General features: G+C 36.7%; 1 protein-coding gene across 9 annotated transcripts in view; it reads right to left on the bottom strand.

The window, feature by feature from the left end:
* Positions 1-952: 952 nt before the first annotated feature.
* KLHL32 (kelch like family member 32) overlaps positions 953-20,871 on the bottom strand; it is a 225,724-nt gene continuing 205,805 nt past the window's right edge. For 5 of the 9 annotated variants that reach the window (XM_004372408.2, XM_023727569.1, XM_023727565.1 and 2 more), the window contains 4 exons: positions 19,434-19,492; positions 15,273-15,465; positions 13,081-13,175; positions 953-4,517 (listed from right to left, as the gene is read on the bottom strand). In XM_004372408.2, coding sequence (XP_004372465.1) covers positions 4,356-4,517; positions 13,081-13,175; positions 15,273-15,465; positions 19,434-19,492 — 509 coding nt within the window. In that variant the 3' untranslated portion in view covers positions 953-4,355. The remainder of the gene's footprint in view (positions 4,518-13,080; positions 13,176-15,272; positions 15,466-19,433; positions 19,493-20,871) is intronic. The other 4 variants (XM_023727567.1, XM_023727570.1, XM_012554413.1 and 1 more) reach the window with 3 other exon arrangements.

Below are 20,871 nucleotides of genomic sequence, written 5' to 3'. Positions count from 1 at the left end.
CTTTGCTCTCCTTTCCTGCACTTTATTTTACACACAGTTCAGAAAATAGTGTTCCTAAAATATTACTTTCCTTTTGATATTTTTCTTTCTCAGAGACCTCTAATAACTTCCCATTGTTTACAAGCTAGCTTTCAAATCCTTCAGACAGGGAAAGACTTTCTGCCATCTGAATCTACCTGTTCTTTCCAAACTTAACCTCCTTCCAAGCAGGAGACTCTCTCCGCTATTTTTTCTGAATGGCATATTAGTTCTACACTCTGAGCCTCATTCAGTTTGCCTGCCTGAAGTATCACCCTTCCTATAGAAACCTGACCTTAAGGCACTTCTTAAATAGGGATAAAATTAAAATATACATTTTGGATGCATGAGTATTCCAGCCAACTGATTTCTATAAAATACCAGATAGAGTGCAAAAGAGATGATTGAAGGACAACAGGGTGATGAAATGACTTTATTAGACATTCAGATTTGGTTATGATTTAAATTTCAATTTAATTAGGAGGTCTCTCTGGTGGAGGAAAAAAACATGGAGGATTGTCTGCAAAAATTATTCATTATTGAGCTCATTTGCATTAGGATAATTTCATAGTTTCAAATTTTTGTAATAAGATCTAGTATATTTTCTCCTTAAGCATGTTTGAAGAAAATAGTAATTTGTGGGTTCTTATACCATTTAGGGGTTTTCATTACTATCATCATTTTCAAATTATTATTTCTTCCATGCTTCATCACAAGTTCTTAAACTACTTTGTTCTTGAAGATTTACATGGACCTGCTTCACTATATTTTCACAGAATCTTTGACAGTTTTTATTTTTACTTTCCCTTTAAGATAATATGTTATATAAAGATTTTGACAAGCTTCTGGAGTTGGGAAAACCTTTAGGAAACCTGTCTTCCCCAAATCCTACATGTTAACATAACACAGCACTCATGTTTCCAAGATAGAAGACAGATATCATAGAAACCTCACCAAAAATTGTATCATCTGTACTAAATCACTGCTGCTTGATTGACAGGCTGTTTTACATAAACCTTACATTTTCCAAAAACTGATCCCTTGCCTGTTCCTGTTAGGATTAAAAATATTATCTTGTCAATCAAGAAATGTAGTATGCAAATGTAAATAAACATGCTTTGGTTGGTTAAAACAATTGTTTTGAGAAGCTAGCAAAATAGCATATTCTTTCACATATCTAATAGGGTATGAGATTCGTATTTTGATTCTGTGATACCTGCACAGTAAGGTAAGGAGTCAGTACCAAAAGATGGCAATTGACCAATTTCTGCTAATTAAAGTTTGTGGTTGTATAGATAAGTTACCCATTTTATTGCATTTGTAAATTGTGCTTTTAGAAAAATTCTGGGCATTCTTAATGTTTATAAGTTATTTGAGCATATAATAAAGATGTATATGTGTGTATATGTATATATATATATACAGACACACGTGTTTATGTATAAAATTAGAAATATTTATATTTAACCTGTACTGTGCCTGTGACCTAGTGATTATTTAACTTCCTTTCTTTGACAGATTGACTATTTGAAAGCCAAAATAAAAATGAACCATGTTACCTGAAGGAACAATTTGTATTTTATTCCTATTGTTTTTATACTCCGTGCTAAAACAATAGTTTTTCAGTTATTGCTGAAGGGGATATGATCTACATGGGGTTAAACTGTGAAGAAAATATGAAAAGTATAAGAAGTACCATAATCATAATCCAACTGGCATTTTGTTATTAAGGGTCTAAGGAATTATATTGCATTTTACTTACAGATCATTTGAGAGTCATGTCTTTGCTGGCTTTTCCTCCCACATAAGAATACTCACTCTACTAATATCTATGTGATGCTGCTTTTTGTTTTCTTTTTTATAAAATAAAATCATGAAGTGATGTTTAAATGTTTGGAAGTCTTATGCTCTTCACATGGAAATTCAAAGCAATCTAATAATTTAAATACCAACAGAATGACCTTTAATTTTGAAGAGTAAAAATAGAAGATGAATTACTATAGGGTAGCTCACTTAAATGGGAAATATATATTTGAATAGTTTCAATAGAATTTGGCTTATATTAAAAAGTTTTCTAGATTTTTCTCATTTTCTCTTGTTGATAATTTGCGGGAAAGTATTTGAGTTTTTGTTTTTAAGGAAGGAATGTTGTACTTTTATGCTGCTGTTTCGGTATAGCTGTAAAGGAGGTCTCAAAATTGTGCAAAACTTTACAAAATTCTCAATTTTGTTCTGTAATACAATGAATAATACATTATAAAGATTGCTAAGAAGGATTTAAAAATATATGCTGATTTGTATTATATGAGTAGTTGGAAATGGATACAGAAATAATCAAGAGTAGTCTTACACACTCTTTATCAGTCAGGCAGGCTTATTTTTAGGCCATCTCTCTTTCATGTACGGGACATGAAGTCTGGGAATACAAATGATAAGATAAAACAGCTAGAGAGAAAACTTATATGGTAGGTTGAAATGTTAGTAAACCTGAAATACTTCTTGCTTAGGTCCTTGTTGAAAAGATTTCTGAAGTGCTGGGGTCCTTTTTCCTGATTTGGTAAGGCATTTTTAAAATTTAGTTTAGATGGTTTACACCTTTTAAAGAGGTTCTCTTATTATCATTCTAAATATCCACTACCAATATCAATTTTCATTGTTCTGAGCTGTTCAAATACTTTGAAGTTTTTTGTTTAAACTAAATTCCTGTTCTTTTTAATTTTGCTTTTTTCCTTACCCTCAGTTTCCCGTCTCCCCCTTTAATCTGAATAACCAGAAGTTACATATACTTAAAAATTAATGTTTTAGGTATCCTATAACACAACAATGTATGAACTTAGTGACTTTTGTATTTAGGATAAAAAGATACTTGTTTTTTCAGTCACTTTTGATTACTGAAAATGGTTACATGAATAAAATGACAGTTTCCTATAAAAGATAAGGATTGCTGGATAATTAAACTATGGCAAGGGAAAAAAAAGAGTCGTTTTTCTTTTAATGAAAATGACTTAGATCTTGACAAAATTTAGGAAAAAAGAAAAACTCACATTATACTTGCTGAATTTATGTTCAGATGTGATCACTGAGTTTTGTTTTTTTGTTGTAGACAAAGCAAATCTGAAAACCCAGCCTGAAAAAGAATTTGTATGCATTATTAAAAGTGGTCATAATAAAATATGTATTGGTGGTGGAGAAGAATCCCACAAGCGCTGAAGATTGACATAACCTTTAACAAAGTGGAAAAATTTATTAGAACTGCCAATGCTAGGTTAAATGTATGTCAAAGTACTTTATTGTACCATAATTAGTACAAACTAATTTTCTGAGATTTAAAATGTCTTTTTTCACTAAATGTGTTTAAGTAAGACATTTGAGAGTTGTTACTCGAGGCAAGGATTTGTACAAGTTTAGAGATTATTGGCTTTGGTAAATGCTCTTTTTCCTATTTAGTGTGTCTCTTTCATACACTTTTCAGAATCATTTATCCCATAGCATGTTTTCCAAGTTCTACCTAATAATTTCTAAAATTCAAAACTAACCTCCATGTTCATTTATAAGGTTGCAAAGACAGTAAAATACTTTGTAATTTGAGTTGAATTTTTTTCTTAGGTGAAGTACTTGAAAGCATTTGCCTAATTCTCAGAACATTCTTTTGAATTAAGATGGGAATCAGTAATTATCCTCCTTAAACAGTGAGAAAACTTGTAAAGTTAAGCTTCTGGCCCAAGGTCACAGAATAAATAACCAAGGCAAAAGAAACATCTGGGTATTCCAACTGCTGTTCTAGTGTACTTCCATTATTTGTATCACCTTGAATAAAATATGGCATTTAAAAATTTACTATGCCATAATGCTAAGTTTCTACTGAGTAGGTATGAAGAATGTTAAATTTTAAAAAGAAAAATTATGAACCTGGGTTTAAGGAGTGAAGGGATTAAGTACTGAAGTTTTGTTGTTGTTGTTGTTTTTTAAGATCATTGATGCTATTAGTGTGAAATAAATTGCCTTAGGAACAGTATCACTTTATCCTAGACAGCACTGATTAGAAAAAGTTTACAAAGAATGCTCTAAAGACCCATGGAACAATAATGAATCATTAAGTTGGCACTAAGCTACACCATAATAAAATCATACATATTTTATGTTGACATACACTGAGAAGGGTGACAGGCGTTTTCAATAACACATTTTAGAAAATTGTTCATTTTTTGCTCATGTTTATCTGAGTATAAGACCTATAAAATAAGGAAGCATTGAACACTGGGTCTTTTCATGTCCAGTAACTAGACTCAAGCCTTGTTTTTGCTCCTGTTCATGATGAATGTTAGAGTATTGGCTTTTCAGATGGTGCCAATCCTGTGATGAGGCACTTGAAGAGTTTGAAGGTTAGGGCATGTGAAATACGGAGCTGGAAGGAAGCAGGCTGCTATGCCATTGGAAGCAAAGGGAAGTGTAGGCCCATAGAATACTTCTTCTTTGCCTTCCCTACTTACATCCAGTACCTACAAAAGAAGAAGAGAAGCCTGTATGTCAAAGATGATTGCTTAAAACACAGCTTGCATATAAACGTTTATAAAAGGAAGCCTGAACAAGTTCTATTATGACCATACTTGGGCATCATTGTTTTCCTCACTAGGATAGTACCAGAAATATTTATTAATTTCCTAAGTGCTAGACTACATTTGTATAAGGGTGTACACTTATATGCATATTAGGTTGTTGTTAGGTGCCACAGAGTCAGTTTCGACTCAGCAACCGTATATACAACAGAACAAAACACTGCCTGGTCCTGTGTCATCCTCACAATCATTGCTGTTTGAGCCCATTGTTGCAGCCATCGTGTCAGTCCATCTCTTTGAAGGTCTTCCTCTTTTTCTCTGACCCCCCTACATTACCAAGGATGTCCTTCTCCAGGGACTGGTCCCTTCTAATAACATGTCCAAAGTATGTGAGACAAAGTCTCACCATCCTTGCTTCTAAGTAGCATTCTGGCTGTACTTCCAAGAAAAATTCGTTCGTTCTTCTGGTAGCCCATGGTATATTCAGTATTTTTTGACAACACTATAATTCAAATTCATCTATTCTTCTTTGGTCTTCCTTATTCATTGTCCAGCTTTTGCATGCATTTAAAGTGATTGAAAATACCATGCTTGAGTCAGGGGCACTTTAATCCTCAAAGTAACATCTTTGCTTTTTAACACTGTAAAGAGGTCTTTTGCAGCAGATTTGCCCGATGCAATACAACGTTTGATTTCTTGACTGCTGCTTCCATGGGCGGTGATTGTGGATCCAAGTAAATGAAATCCTTGATAACGTCAATATTTTCTCGATTTATCATGATGTTGCTTACTGGTCCAGTTGTGAGGATTTTTGTTTCCTTTATGTTGAGGTGTAATCTATACTGAAGGCTGTAGTTTTTGATCTTCATCAGTAAGTGTTTCAAGTCCTCTTCACTTGCAGCAAGCAACACTGTGTCATCTGTATAACGCAGGTGGTTAATGACTTTCTCCAATCCTGATGCTGTGTTCTTCATATAGTCCTTGGATTATATGCTCAGCATACAGACTGAATAGGTATGGTGAAAGGATCCAACCCTGATGCACACCTTTTCTGACTTTAAACCAGGCAGCATCCCCTTGTTCTGTTCACACAACTGCCTCTTGGTCTGTGTACAGGTTCCACCTGAGCACAATTTAGTGTTCTGGAATTCCCATTCTTTGCATATATACATACACATACGTTTATAATCATTTAATGTTCAGAATAGTGATGGGGTAGACAATATTATCCTCATTTAAATAAAACTGCCTAACACTGGTTAAATAACTTGCCCAACTAGTAAGTAGATAGTATCATCATGTTGGCTTACAAATCTCAACCCTACACTTCAAAAAAAGACTGAAGTAAGATGAGGCAATTTTGAGAAGGGCGTGCCAGGGAGCCAGAGGTGATTATGCAGGACAGTGAAAGGTAAGCCCTAGCTCCTTTTTATAGCAACATGGTCTGTTTTTGGGTTGGCACCCCAGGATGTTAGTACAGTCTTGTTTGCTCCAAAGGTTGTATAATTTCTTGGTAGTTCTTTTTTTTCCAGCTTAGAGTTCCTAAAGTCCAAACCTACACATCCAATTTTGTACTTGCTAGCCCCACCTAAATGTCATAGGCATCCCAAATTCAGCATATCCAAAACAGAGTAAAATTATCTTCATTTTTTAAAAATCTACATTCTGTTTCTCAGGCCCAAGTCAAAGATCTCTAATTCATTGTCTTTTTTATTTACTTTTTTTAAAGCTCCCTAAATGATTCTGATGGGGAGCCAGAAGTTAAAAATTGCTGCTATGGTCACATTGTCATGTTACCATAATTAGGAGTACAGGACTCTATATTATCAGCTTTTACCTTTGGAAAGTAAGATACGAAGAATATATTGTTTTTATTAAATAGTATGGTCATTGTCTATTTAGTTAAACACAACTTTACTCATGGCTTTCTAACCTCATCTCTGACAGATGAGAGGTATGGTGGAAAGAACATAGCCTTAGAAATCAAACTATAAGGGTCTGAATCCCTGATCTGTGGTATAATAGGTTTGTGACTGGGAAGTTCCTCAGCCTCTCTCAGCCTACTTCCCCATTTGTGAAATGAAGGAAACAGCATTGACCTTGCAGCTTTACCGTGAAAATTGGAGACATCTAGTTCCGTGTCTGGCACATAAAATATTATAGCACAGCTTAGCAGCAGGTTCAAAATTAGTTCAGTTGATTCTGGAAATTTTTCCTCATTTATTTCCATCTTCAAGCTGGAGTCCCATCTCTTCCCTCATATGGCACAGCTTCTCTGCTAGTCTGTGCTTGCTGTCACCTCACTGAATCTGGCTTAATCCATACTACTAGGAAAGTTTTTTCTTGAGTAAAACTACCCATACTTTATTTGTCAGACCCATCAGACTCTTTCTAGCCCTAAATCATCTTAATCTCTCTTCATCTGACCTTCCTCCAACCCCACGTAAAACATTTTCTCCCTTGGATTTCATGATTTTTTTTTTAAGTTTGTCACTGACATTGTCCTATCACTATCAACCTTTGGTCTTGTTTTCCTCTACCTGCATCCTGTGTGTAGGTGTGCCCCAGTGTTCCAACCACAGGCTCCTTGGTACTCTTCTTTAATAATGTTGTCCACTCTCATGCCTTCATCTATCACCTATGTGGATAACTCTTAAATCTTTAACTGCAATAATGTGATTATTTTAGATGAAAAAGGCCCTCAAGATTTGAGGATCCATGCTCATAAAGGAGGAAAATCACCAAGGTCTAGAATAAAAGATCAAGTATTTAGTTTTTTTTTTTTCAAACGGACATTTAGCTGTCCACCCATTTATTGAACAATACACTCTGTTACTACAGATTTAAAGCATTTCCATTATATGCTAAATACGAATGTTTTCTCTCTTCTCTTTTGCTGATTTATGTATCTTCCTGTAGTACCACATTTACAGTTGTTTTGACTGGGTAAGGCAAATCTCCCCATTCATTTTTAAAAAATTTTTAGTTATTCTTATATGATTACTTTCCTAGCGAAACTTTAAATGTCACTCTCCCACCCTGCTAGCAAAAGGAAAATCCCAATGGAATTTTGATTAGTATTTCATTGAACATAGAGAACAAATTGGAGACCATTTAACATTTACCACAACTACATAGGGTTAAGTATCATCTCCAATTTACAGAGAAGAAGGTTGAGATACAGAGAAATTAAGTAATTTGCACAAAGTCATATGGCTACCAAGTGGTGAAGCCAGTATTTGAGCTCAAGGATGCAACCCAAGAAAGAGCAAGGATTTCATGCCATTTGTGATATTTCCCCCCAGTGGAATAGATTTTTCAGAAGACAGGATGTCAGCTGATGTAATCATCCAGAGAGCTTTTGTCTGGTTCCCGGGGCCAACAGAGACTGCATATGTTAAGCAGATGTAATGTATTTAATCTGTGAACAAGGAAGAGGAAGCGCTAGCAGTTTTTCTCCAAAACACTCCCCGGTTAACTGACAGAAAGAAGGCATTTGGAAGAAGGAGGTGCCAGTCTGGCAGCATATCCTCCAGCCAAAAGGAAATAACAGTAAATGATGAACAGTAGAGGTGATCTGGAAACACAGACTAATCACTTGCACACTTACGCAGCTGCTCCCTTGTGTGCTCCTCGTCATCCATGGAGTATCAGATTAGAGTCAAAACTGCCAGACATTAGCTTACACACCCACTAAATAAACAACAGCACCTTCATTTCTGTCCAGAATCTATTTCCAGTACTTTCCATGAGTCTTTACTACTAACAAGCCCAAATCTCAATTTTTAAACAAGTGTTAATTTAGGAGCATCTCAGCTTTTCTGTTCTTTGGGTTGTCCTTGTGATGGATTGAGTACTCTGTGCTAGGTCAAGTAGTAACTGGAAAGAAAAAAGTATGCCTTCTCAACTCCATGTGACTGAATCCTATACATGACAGTTAAAAGACCTTGGATTATGGTCTAATGAGACAGGTTATTTGGTTTTCAAGAACCAAAAAAAAAAAAAGAAAAAAAAAATGATTTTAGTCATTCTGTATGTTAATAAACCCATCTCTCTACTATTTAAGTATGACCTGAGCCCTGGTGGCACAGTGGCTAAGAGCTCAGCTGCTAACCAAAAGGTTGACAGTTCAAATCACCAGCCGCTCCTTGGAAACCATATGGAGCAGTTCCACTCTGTCCTATGGGGTCGCTATGCATCGGAACTGACTCGACGGCAAAAGGTTCACCAGTTTTAATTGGCAATGCCTTTAGAATCCAAAGATTATAGAGATTTGTGACTAATGACATGAAAAATGTAAACTTTGATATATCTAGCATGTGTACTATTTTCCCCACCACTCTTTCCTGTACTTTTAAATAGACTGACTTGTGCTTAGGAATTTCTACTGTCTAATCAACATTTTCTCATGAACACTGACTATTCCAGTCTCCCATTATCTATCTTCTTCTCTGTTGTATATCCTTTGAGTAAGTAGTAAAGAAATGGCTTGTTTTTGAACATGTGGCTAGTCTCTTCATCAATGTATTACTATTAATGTACCAAGATAAATAGTTCCATAGTCACGAGGATAATAAAGATTTTGAGATAGTGCAACCATTGTTCACAATGAATGATAATAGAACAATTTTTAGTAATTAAAATGAAAGATGTACGATATATGTGAGTCTTTACCTATTACCCATATAGACATTTTTCCAAACATCACTTTAAGTGAAAATCTATATGCTTACATAGACAATTATCAATTAACAGTAAAGGCTCTTAAAAGTCTTTATCAAACTTATCTGCACTTTGGAGGGCCAGTGTGCCAGTCAAGGGATTAAACATCATTTGCAAAAGGACTGATTGTGTACATTAAAATGGCTACCCAAACACAGAAGTACCCATAATGCTGACTCTTTATAAAAACAAATATTTTATAGTACAATCTCAAAGGTGAAATTTATTCCACCAATACAGGCCTTGTTTAAAACATTTTGGAATCTTCTTTAGAATCACCTTAATCTTGAGGATACTCTTGAATATTCTCAGTGCTTTAAAATATGTATGTGTATATATATATATACATGTACCCCTTCATCTTTTGAGGACAGAGTCGCTTATTTAGTAACAGTCAGAAGTCATGGGAGCCAATTAGTGCATATAATTAGGAATTGAGCTAAAGAAAAATTCTTTGAGGACAAAAAAAAAAAATGATATGACTATCAAGTAACTTAAAAAAAAAAAATTATGTCTTACAAGCTAATTTTCAAGACTTCCAAAACAGGAGATGTGTAAAAGTTTTGAACTGGCGGCACTATGATCTAAATTTTTTATGTATAAGTTAGAGAGTTTTCTTTTATATTCTCATTATGTTATGGCTTCTACTTACTTTACATTCCTTGAGCTAATCTGATATTATAGTAGAAAGATATCCATAAACATTTCAAATTTTCATTTACTTCATGATAAACTTATTTCCATTCTGCAAGTGGTCAAATGAAGTGTCCCAAAGCTACTTAAAAACTAATGTTCCAGCATTGCAGAGCACAACTGTCACCTGGTTCAGTGTTTTACCAGTTCTAAAAAGCAAAAAGAAACCTAAAAGACTGTGAAGACTGCCAAATATATGCTTGGATGAGGATTAGAAGAATTCCCTGGGAGAAAGCAGTTTGGTCATTGTTTGTTATCCAAAAAATATGACTAGCACAAGGTAGCCTTCAATTAACTGGCTAAAAACTTCCTTAAAGACTTACGTGCTTTTCCAAAGAATCTACCTGAGGTTTTCACAGTTTTTTTTCAACTATATTATTGTTTCCTATTTCACTAATTTTCTCTCATTTTTATTATCTCTTTAGCTTTCTCTGAGTTTATTTTTTGGTTCATTTCTACCTTCATAAGCTGTATCCCACAAGCCTTGCTATGTATTGTTTTCATTATCACTAAGTTCTAGGTATTTTTAAACTTCTGTTATGACTTCTTTAATTCCTAAGTTATTTAGCAGTGTGTTTTGTAATCTCCAAATATATAGGGGTTTATTTAACTTTTTGTTAAATTATAACTTAATTGCAATGTAGTTAGAGATCACGGAGTCCCTGGTTGGTGCAAATGATTAACATGCTTGGCTACTAACCAAAAGGTTGGAGATTCCAGACCAGCCAGAGGTGCCTTGGTGAAAGGCCTGGCAATCTACTTCCAAAAACTCAGCCACTGAAAACCCTGGGGAGCACAGTTCTACTCTGATGCACGTGGGGTCGCCACGAGACCTGATGGCAACTGGTATTGGTACTGGTTGAGATCATAGTTCCTACCTTTTTTTTTTTTAAATTCGTTAAAATGTTCTTAACCTTAACCCTAGTGCATGATTAGTTTTTGTAAATATTCCACGTGTGCCTAAGAAAAATATATCCACTCTAACTGATGGATCCAGAATCACATCCAGTAGAACAAACTTGTTCAGATTTTCCCTACCCTTGCTGATTTTTTTTTTTCAATTTGGTCTATATCAATAAATTGAAGTATGTTAAAATCTACCCAACAAACCTCTGGCAAGACTAGTCAAGAGAAGAAGAAAGAAGACAATATTATGAATGTAAATGGGGACATAACTAAGGCTAACAAAACAACTATATGCTAACAATTTTGAAAACTTAAACAATATAGAAAATTTCTAGGGAAAAAAAATACCATAGGAGAGTGACTGAGAGAAGAAATAAAAAGTTCCTACAGTCCCACAGCTGTTAAAGAGATTGAACATGTACACCAATGTTCATTGCAGCACTATTCGCAATAGTCAAAGGATGAAAACAACCTAAATCGATAGACGAACGGATAAACAAAATGTGATATACACATGCAATGAAGTATTGTTTGGCCATTGTCTTGGTTATCTAGTGCTGCTATAATAGAAATACCATAGTGGATGGCTTTGACAAACAGAAGTTTATTCTCTCACAGTCTAGGAGGCTAGAAATCCAAATTCAGGGTGCCAGCTTTAGGCGAAGGCTTTCTCTCTGTCGGTTCTAGGGGAGGTCCTTGTCAGCAATCTTCCCCTGGTCTGGGAGCTTCTCAGCATAGGAACCCTGGGTCCAAACGACACGCTCTGCTCCTGGCGCTGCTTTCTTGGTGCTCACTTCTCTCTTTTATATCTCAAAAGAGATTGACTTAAAACACTTTACCTAATCTTGTAGATTGAGTCCTGCCTCATTAACATAACTGCCTCTAATCCTGCCTCATTAACATCATAGAGGTAGGATTTACAACACATAGAAAAATCACGTTGGATAACAAAATGGTGGACAACCACACACTACTGGGAATCATGGCCTAGCCAAGTTGACACACATTTTTGGGGGACACAATTTAATCCATGACAGCCATAAAAAGAAATGAAGTCTCAATACATGCAACAACATGGATCAACCTTGAAAACATGCTGAGTGAAATCAGTCAGTCATCAAAGAGCAAATATTGTATGATCCCACTTACATGAAATACCTAGAATAGGCAAATGTATAGAGATCAAAGTTTATCAGTGGTTACCAGGGGTGGGTGCGGGGTGGGGGGAGGGGGAGTCATTCCTTAGGGGGTCACTGAACTTCTGTTAAGGGTGAAAGAAAAAACTTAGAAACTTACAATGGTGATGGTTGAACATGATGAACATAATGTCATTGAATTGTACATATAAAGAATGTTGAAATGGGAAATGCTTTGTTACATATATATTTACCAAAATAGAAAAAAAAAAGAAAAAAGATTGAGGCAATGGTTAAAACTTCCCACAAAGAGATTAGATTAGATAAGTAGTTACAGAGATACATTTTTCTGGCAGTCAGAAGAAAGGTCAGGGCTAATACATATCAATAATCATGTTATCAGAGAACATGTAAAACAGAAAAATAACTATGGTAAAAACTGTAAAAAAATAAAATAATACTCTGAATACGTATATCAATAAGAGCTACTGCTGTTCTGAAAGGCCCAGCCGGCCACTGGCCCAGCCAGGGCTGCTCTCATGCTGGTGTGCCAGGACTACTGTATGCTACAGAGGCTGCCCCGGTCAGACCAGTCAGTCATAAACCACACTGCTCCAGCCTGGACCACGAAGGAAGAACAACTTTGTAGGTGGGCTTTATGGAAATGAACGAATTGTGGTATGGAAAATAATAAGGCAATGGAGTGGAAAGGAGGCATTTGTAAAATTTTGGGGATGTGAAGAAAATATTACCAAATATTTCTAGATTTTTTTGGTTTATGAGAAAGAAACAAAGGTATCCCACTTTCCCCATTTCCAGTATGTTACATATTTTCAAAGCTTATCCCCATCTTCAGCAGGGCTCGATCGTTTAATATCAGGCATCATTTTTAGGATATAGGATGAATTAGCAGCTGAACTAGCTGCACAAAAAAAGTGAGCTCGAACTTCTCTCTACAAGTAAATATCTTTTCCTTCAGTAGTAGCATGGCAAAAGGTAACCTCCCTGAACCACTTAAACAAACATCAAAAGGAACTTCAACTACTCACCTGGATACAAGCCAGAGGCTCATTTGTCCAAATCGAATAGCCTCCAACTAAATATATTCTTCCATTATGGACAGCAATGCCAGATTCATTTTGGCCTAAAGTAAAGAGAATTGAATAAAAATTTTAAAAAAATTCATTTTCCTGCATGTTTTAATTAACCCCTTTGCCATTGAGGGGTACAGTTTCCTCCTGTGGCACACTTGTATATTCAACAGAATTTGTGCAGCAACTAATCACTGCCTCCCAGTACTCCGAGGGAAGAATTAACCACTATTTCTCAAAGAAAGAATCTGTGTCGAGTCAGAACCAGGCCAAAACACTTACTAGCCAAGCTGGTAAATACAGCAACAATAAGCCACAAAGAACTAAGAGTTCGATACTATATTATATGCCATTAATTTATAGTGCTGGCAATAAGGTATATTTTAGAAATGCAAAACATCCCTTGTATCTGCAAATGCTTTTAAGGCAGTACTTAGATTTGTAAAGTAACAGCTGCAACCCCAAGAAGTCAATAAAACAGCCATGCCCCTAGCATGCCCCAAATGGAGATAAATGGCAGAAAAGATTGATAAAGTTACTACCCTTCCTTTCTTTACATACACAACAGTTTTCAGATTATATTAAAGTTCTTGAGCTGGGACCAGCCTGGATAATCCCTAGATACTGACACACCAAAATGATGAAAGGCTCCCCTCCTCCCATTCCAAAAAGACAGAGTAACTACCACATATTCTTCCCTGGAGGGCATCAGAGAGTGACAGAGTCTCTTTTTATTGATGGGCTGACACAGGATTGACTAGGGTAATAAATAAGCTGAATCCTATAGCAGGGAGAATCATGGCATGGGGGAGGGGGAGGCTTGGGTAGTACTACAGCAACCTGCAGAGAGTTAAGTGCTTGTAGGCAGGCCTCAGAAATCATTTTGCAAAAACAGAATCTCAACATAAAGCATCCAAGCCTCTCACCGGTTATGCTCCCACCACTGCCCCCCCCAGCAACTGTTGTGAGTGACCAAGTGCCCACTCTGCATATTACAATGTCTTCAGAAACTAATCCAAGCCACCATTTTGAATTTGTTTGTGATTTTCCTATTAGTAGAACTTACTGATAATGCAAGCTGACAAAGGGAGAAAAAGTTTTCAATTCCATAAAGAAACATCAGGAGTAAGTACTTCCCTGCTTTTCTTTTATTCCCTTTGGGATGAGGATAAGGTTGAGTGACCTGGGTTCCATCCATGGTGCTGCCCTGCGGCAATGCTTGGGTGGGTATGTGTGGCCAGAAATGCGGTGAATACCTCTGCAAAGAGCTGCTCTAAGGTTTAGCTTTCAGGAGAATACAGTCAGAAACAATATTTGACAGTGACAAATAAGGAAGACCCTTTTCTGGAACTTCTGAACTCAGGAAATAAAACAGGACTAAAAGTAGAGGGTCTGCAAAAAACAAGAAGACCCTCAACAAGATGGATTGACACAATGGCTGCAACAATGGGCTCAAGCATAACAACGAACGTGGGGATGGCACAGGACTGGGCAGTGTTTCGTTCTGTTGTACATAGGGTCGCTATGGGTCGGAACCAACTCAATGGCACCTAACAACAACAACAACAACAAAAGCAGTGAGAAGTCAAAATATATCGCTTCTGTAAAGGGTTATTTACTCTTTCATCCTCTGATTCCTCCTACTGGTGTCAATCAACGTTCCTATGTGAACACTGATTAATGATAATGGACTTTCTTAGTCACATGAGAACATGCACAAAAGGCCCTGAGAAACACTTGCTGCTCAGCCACCTGAATGAATCAAGTTTTGCTATGAGATAAATAATGCACCTCTTTCTAGTTAATAAAAGTAAGTTGTTTTACCATCATCCAGTTGCCCTCAAGTCAACTCTGACTCCTGGTGACCCCATATATATCAAAGTAGAACTGTGCTCCATAAGGTTTTGAATGGCTAATTTTTTTGATGCAGATCACCAGGCCTTTCTTCTGAGGTTTCTCTGGGTAAACTTGAACCTCCAGCCTTTCAGTTAGCAGCTGAGCACATTAACCATTTGCACCACCCAGGGACTCCTTTACCACCATAGACCTAAAATTTAGAGATGCACTAAAGACAAACGCATCTGAGAAAACAAGTTTGGCAAGTTCTTGAATCCCTGCTTTTCCTAATTTATTTAATCAAAGGTACTTGCCGGTCAACAAGTTGAAATTACAGCGTGTCCACTGGTCAGTGTCTATGTTATAAGAATCTATATGCCGCACAAGGATCCGGTCATTATTGTAGTCTAGATCATTGCCTCCAAGAACATAAAGCTTCCTTTGGACAGCAGCCATGGAATGGTAGACCCTTCTCTGCAGCATAGGGCTGCGGCTTATCCACTTATTCTGAAAAAGGAAATTAAGGTGAATTCTATTAGTAGGGGACCTCCATGAAGAAAACAGCAATGGGTACCTCATTAGTACAGGAGACTGTAATGTTTATCAACTAAACATTCGATTTGAATGTTGGTTTTATACATTGAAAGGTGAGAACAAGTGCAGAAGAACCACATATTCCAGCCCTGTTTTGCAACTTACTAAAATGCATTTCCTCTTGCTTGGGTTACATTTTATTGGATAGTTTGCATTTTATAAGAGGAGCATATGAGAATATAGAAATTTGCATAGTGGCTATTTCATAATTCAGAGACCTTACTCATGCAAATTACCTAAGAGTAAAAGGCCATGAACAGCTATACTGTGTACAGTGGTGTAGTAATTAGGAAAACAGGCTTTGGATCCAGAATGTCTGGGTTTATAACCTGTGTGTGGCCTTGAGCAATTTACTTAACCTCTCTGTGCCTGTTTCCTCATCTTTAAAACCCTTTCAAGACCCAATTAGTTTCTGCTTTGATTTTTTGGTTGATACCATGTGTTTTCATTAATAGAAGCATGCTGAATTATTAACTGTGGTTGAATTTTTGGTAGGTAGTATGGATTTTTTTTTTGGCCCCCACCAACAATCATACCCTCCGAGTCCCAAGGGACATGCAGTGTCACACTAATTCTACCCCTAGATGTCCCCTGAAATTCAGAGGGACATATGCTGTCCCATAGAAAAATTTTCAAAAATTCTGTTTCCTACCAAAAAAATGTACACATCTCATACAACACCCTGTAGAAACAGTAATTTGTGGCACACACCCATTTTTTTCAAACAGTCATAAAGGCCGCTGCCTTGTGGCAGCATGCATTATCAGTGGGAAAGGAGCTTCCCAATTATCCTGATAGGTGGAAAAAGTAGGTGGGCAACCACATATCCCAACAGTCATGAAAGGTGGTAGGTAGGTATTATCCCTACTACCACCAAGAAAGAAGAGTCAGGACCAGAGCATGTCCTTTGGACCCGAGGTCCCTGCACTGAGAACCTCCTAGACCCAGGCGAAGATTGATGCCAAGACACACGGAGATTTCCAAGGAAAGCCGGGCCCACAGATGTTGAAAGGAGACAAGGACCTTCCCCCAGAGCCAACAGAGAGAAAAAGCCTTCGCCTAGAGATGGTGCCCTGAATTTGGACTTCGCCCTGAATTTGGACTTCCTCCTAAACTGTAAGAATAAATTTCTGTTTGTTAAAGCTACCCACTTGTGACATTTCTGTTAATAGCAGCACTAGATAATTACCTGACAAGGCTGTAGTGGAGATTAAAGGAGATAACACACATAAATCATTTAGAATAATGCCTGGCACTTAATAAATCTCCAATAAATGTTAATTTTTTGAAGTTATTGTGATGATAATCATTGACTACCCAAGGCTATCCTAGATAAGCTAGGATGAGGGTAGCTCTGCTGTTTTTTCCAAAATTAACCTCATGCGGTCAGTGGAAGGGCTAAGATTTGGTTCAGTAACAAACCCCCAAACTGTACTAGTATCACAACCTCCTTTGACATATTTACGATCATGTCGTCTGGCAAATTGGGAAAAGTGATTTCTAGACACACATTTGTTTGTTTTGGTAAAAGGCCAAGCTGATATGATAACTTTAGGGAATGATGAAACCTCTAATATTTGGTTCTAGGTCACTCTCAACAATGAGAAGGGTAAGCTCAACCTATCTTAAAATATACCCCCTATTTAAAATGGAACACAAAATGTGAAATTAGATGAAAACCAAACATGACTTTAATTTAATCTCAAATGAGTAATCAACTGGTAAACAAACCTAACCATTTCCTTTCTACATAGACACTAAGCATACAGAAAGAACCTAGATTCCATTTTGCCAAGAGAAATTGGGATTTCAACCAGAAAAATTATGTTTTGAATAAACCAAATTTCACTAGTTCACAAAGCTTTAGGAAAAGAAGCAAAGAAATCATGTGCTCTATAAATACTATTTCATTTATATAGGTATATCTACTAGCTCGTTTCTAATTTTTCTTTTAAAGATACGCTCAAAAAAAGAAAGTGGTTTGTACGGTTTGAAAGGCTAGAATTTATCTGCTTCTCCTTTTTTGAACATGTCATAATAAGAATTGCCTTGCAATCAAATATCTTCTTTAATAAAACAGCTAAGCCTTTCAGATATTTTGCTGAGAAATATCTTTAATATGTTACACATGAGCGAATTTAACTCAAAACTATGATGATGCTTTCTTTAGGTGTTTTCTATGAGGAAACCCGTTACAGTATTAGGAATCGATGTTTGCATTTGCAGTCCATTCCCTTGCCACAGGAGTATGGATGCCATCTGGTTTGCAAAGCCTGCCTGCATCCCCTGATTATATCTTTAGCTTCCTTCACTGCAGTGCCTGCCAGGTGAGCCGCCAACCCACTGCAAAGGCAAAGAAACAGCCAGGCCTGGTGGGGTCGTTCCTAATAAGCTAGCGTGTGAATACTAATCAGTGGTGGGAAAGCAGAGGTCACCCCAGCCTGCCTGCTGGCAGGTAGCAATGTGCTCTGTGGCAGATGGCAGGCATTATCGACTCTCCACAAAGGCCTAGAAGAGAAATAAGTACCAGGGCTGAATGATAGAGTTATTGAGATTCTGAGCAAGATGCAAACAGATGTGATGTTTGCCAGTAGCCACCGTAAACAATATGCCAGCAGAATTTTTAAAAAGAGCATGTGTGTACAAACATGAAACAGAACTCATTTGAGAAAACGTTAACACCTTCTTCCTCTTTAACCACGTGTGCACCAAACTCAAGCAACTGAAATTAATGATCCCTCTTGGGACTGCTGACCCATGGATATGTGGTTCCTGAAATCTACAGCTTCTAATGACATCAGGAAACACGTTTGCAAAGGGAGAAACGCCTTCTTTAAATTCCGAATCAAGTAATTGTTAAACTGAAAATATACCAAATAGACTGAGGTCATTCTTTGCACACATTTGGTGGCCAGCAGACTGCCAAAGCCAACCTGTTGTTTCATGTCCCACTATGTCAACTGATGAATATTAAACCCCAAAATTGAACCATTTTGGAATATTTACAAAATCATGAAAAATATTTACATTGCTAAAATCATAGAAATGGCAAAATTCAGCAGACATCTGCCAAGGTCACTGATGTTTTGGAGAAGGAAAGGAAAATAAAAATAGTTCTACTTTTGGGAAAAAAAAATCATTAAATGTGCATGAGAAGTTGACCAAAAAAAGAGACAGGAACCTTCATAATGGTTCCCATTCAGGCCCCAGCTGTTAGGTGAAAATGTACTCAAACTCTTCAGATACTTCTACCTCAGACTTGTCCTATATGCTGCTCTACCTTTGGGAATAAGGAAACCATGTTCTCCTTCTAGAATGACATACCTTCTAGAAGGACACAGCAACAGGACAATCAAAATCATTTCTTCAAAGGCTTCTAAACATGAACAGGAAACTCTGATGGCATAGTGGTTAAGAGCTACAGCTGCTAACCAAAAGGTTGGCAGTTCGAATCCACCACGCACTCCTTGAAAACCCCATGGGGCAGTTCTACTCTGTCCTATAGGGTCGCTATGAGTCGGAATCCACTCGACAGAAACAGGTTTGGTTTGGTTTTTGGTTTAAACATGAACAGCCACTTGAGCTATGGGATAAAAGGGCACTTAACCTGATCAGCATATTTTTCCTTACTTTGTATGTTGGGCAAAACTCTGAAAGAGTTAAACATTGTGTACGGCATAAAAACTAGAGAAGCTGAAATTATGTGAGTTTAAAAAAAAAAGAACCAAAAACCAGTTAATCCAGATGCTTCCTTTTCTCTATATAAGTTTAAGATGCATGTGTACTGTGTATAGACTTGGCATTCCAATGACTAATTACTGTGGAAATCTTTTAAAATCAGTTTTAATTAAAGTGATGAGCTTTTCTTATAAAATTCTTACCTGGTTAGGTTCATATACCATTAGTCTGTTCTGATACTGTGCCGTGTTAGTTACTCCACCTGTAATGGATTAACATGTGTTAAAGCTTTTCATGAATAAGAAATAGGATATTCCAACATAAGAATGAGATACAATTAAAGGAAAATTAGCTACTGCTGAGGATCTGTTTGTATACCCTCCTGGTGAACCCATGACATAATTAAGAAGCTTATTGTTAAAGCAGTTTCATTTTCAAGAAACATTTCAGAAGCAATCCAGTTGAAAGCAAACAATGAGTATGCTAAAATTACCAAGAAGCCCCAATTATAGCAAAGTGATCTGTCTGGCCAGAAAAAGAGGCAAAATTTGGGGAGTAAGGGGTGTGAAGGGAGGACCCAACATATGCCAGGGACATAGGTATGTGGAAAATTCTTATCCTTACCTAAAATGGCAATTTTACAACTCTGGCTTTCTGTACACTAACACTGTGACATCTTGATATATTTATGGAAGAACCATATCTAAGAAAAGGCATTACTTATCAAAAGGGAGCTAGAGTAGTGTTGCTGAATAAAATATAAGAAGAGCCATAAATACAAGTCACATATGCAATATTAAATTTTCCAGTAGCCACATTAAAGAATAAAACACTAAATTAAAATTAATGATAATAAATAAATAAAATAAATAAATAAAAGCCAAAATATTATCATTTCAAAATGAAATATTGAAAATTTTTGTATATTTTGTATTCTTCTTTCCAGAGTATGTTTTTAAAATCCAGTGTTTATTTGAAACGACCAATCGCATTCCAGATTAGCCACATTTCAAGTGCTCAATAAACGATAGTATGGCTACTATATTAGACGGTACAGATCTAGAGTTCTCCAGTGCAGTTTCTATTGTAGTCAGCATTTTTGAAGCCCTCTTGACAACTACTTAGATCTAAGAAGTTTGAGACCTTCTGCTTAACCTGAACCACTAAAATTTCAGCACACTGCTGGGTAAGTTTTGTGCTCATACCTCTTTTCATGCTTGGTTTTACTGAGGACTATAAAACCTAGTTATGCACCAATCACTAAGGCCAAAGATGAAGAAATTGAAGATTTTTATCAGCTTCTGCAGTCTGAAATTGATGGAACATGTAATCAGGATGCACTGATAATTACTGGTGATTGGAATGCAAAAGTTGGAAACAAAGAAGGATGGACTTGGCGATAGAAACCATGCTGGAGATCGTATGATAGAATTTCACAAGACCAACGACTTCTTCATTGCAAATACCTTTTTTCACCAACATAAATGGTGACTATACACATGGACCTTGCCAAATAGAATACACAGGAATCAAATTGACTACATCTGTGGAAAGAGACGATGGAAAAGCTCAATATCATCAGTCAGAACAAGGCCAGGGGCCGACTGCAGAACAGATCACCAGTTGCTCATATGCAAGTTC

Source organism: Trichechus manatus, unplaced genomic scaffold (assembly GCF_000243295.1).
Source record: "Trichechus manatus latirostris isolate Lorelei unplaced genomic scaffold, TriManLat1.0 scaffold00017, whole genome shotgun sequence".
Taxonomy (NCBI): Eukaryota; Metazoa; Chordata; class Mammalia; order Sirenia; family Trichechidae; genus Trichechus; species Trichechus manatus.
This window is presented reverse-complemented; position numbering and strand designations above follow the sequence as displayed.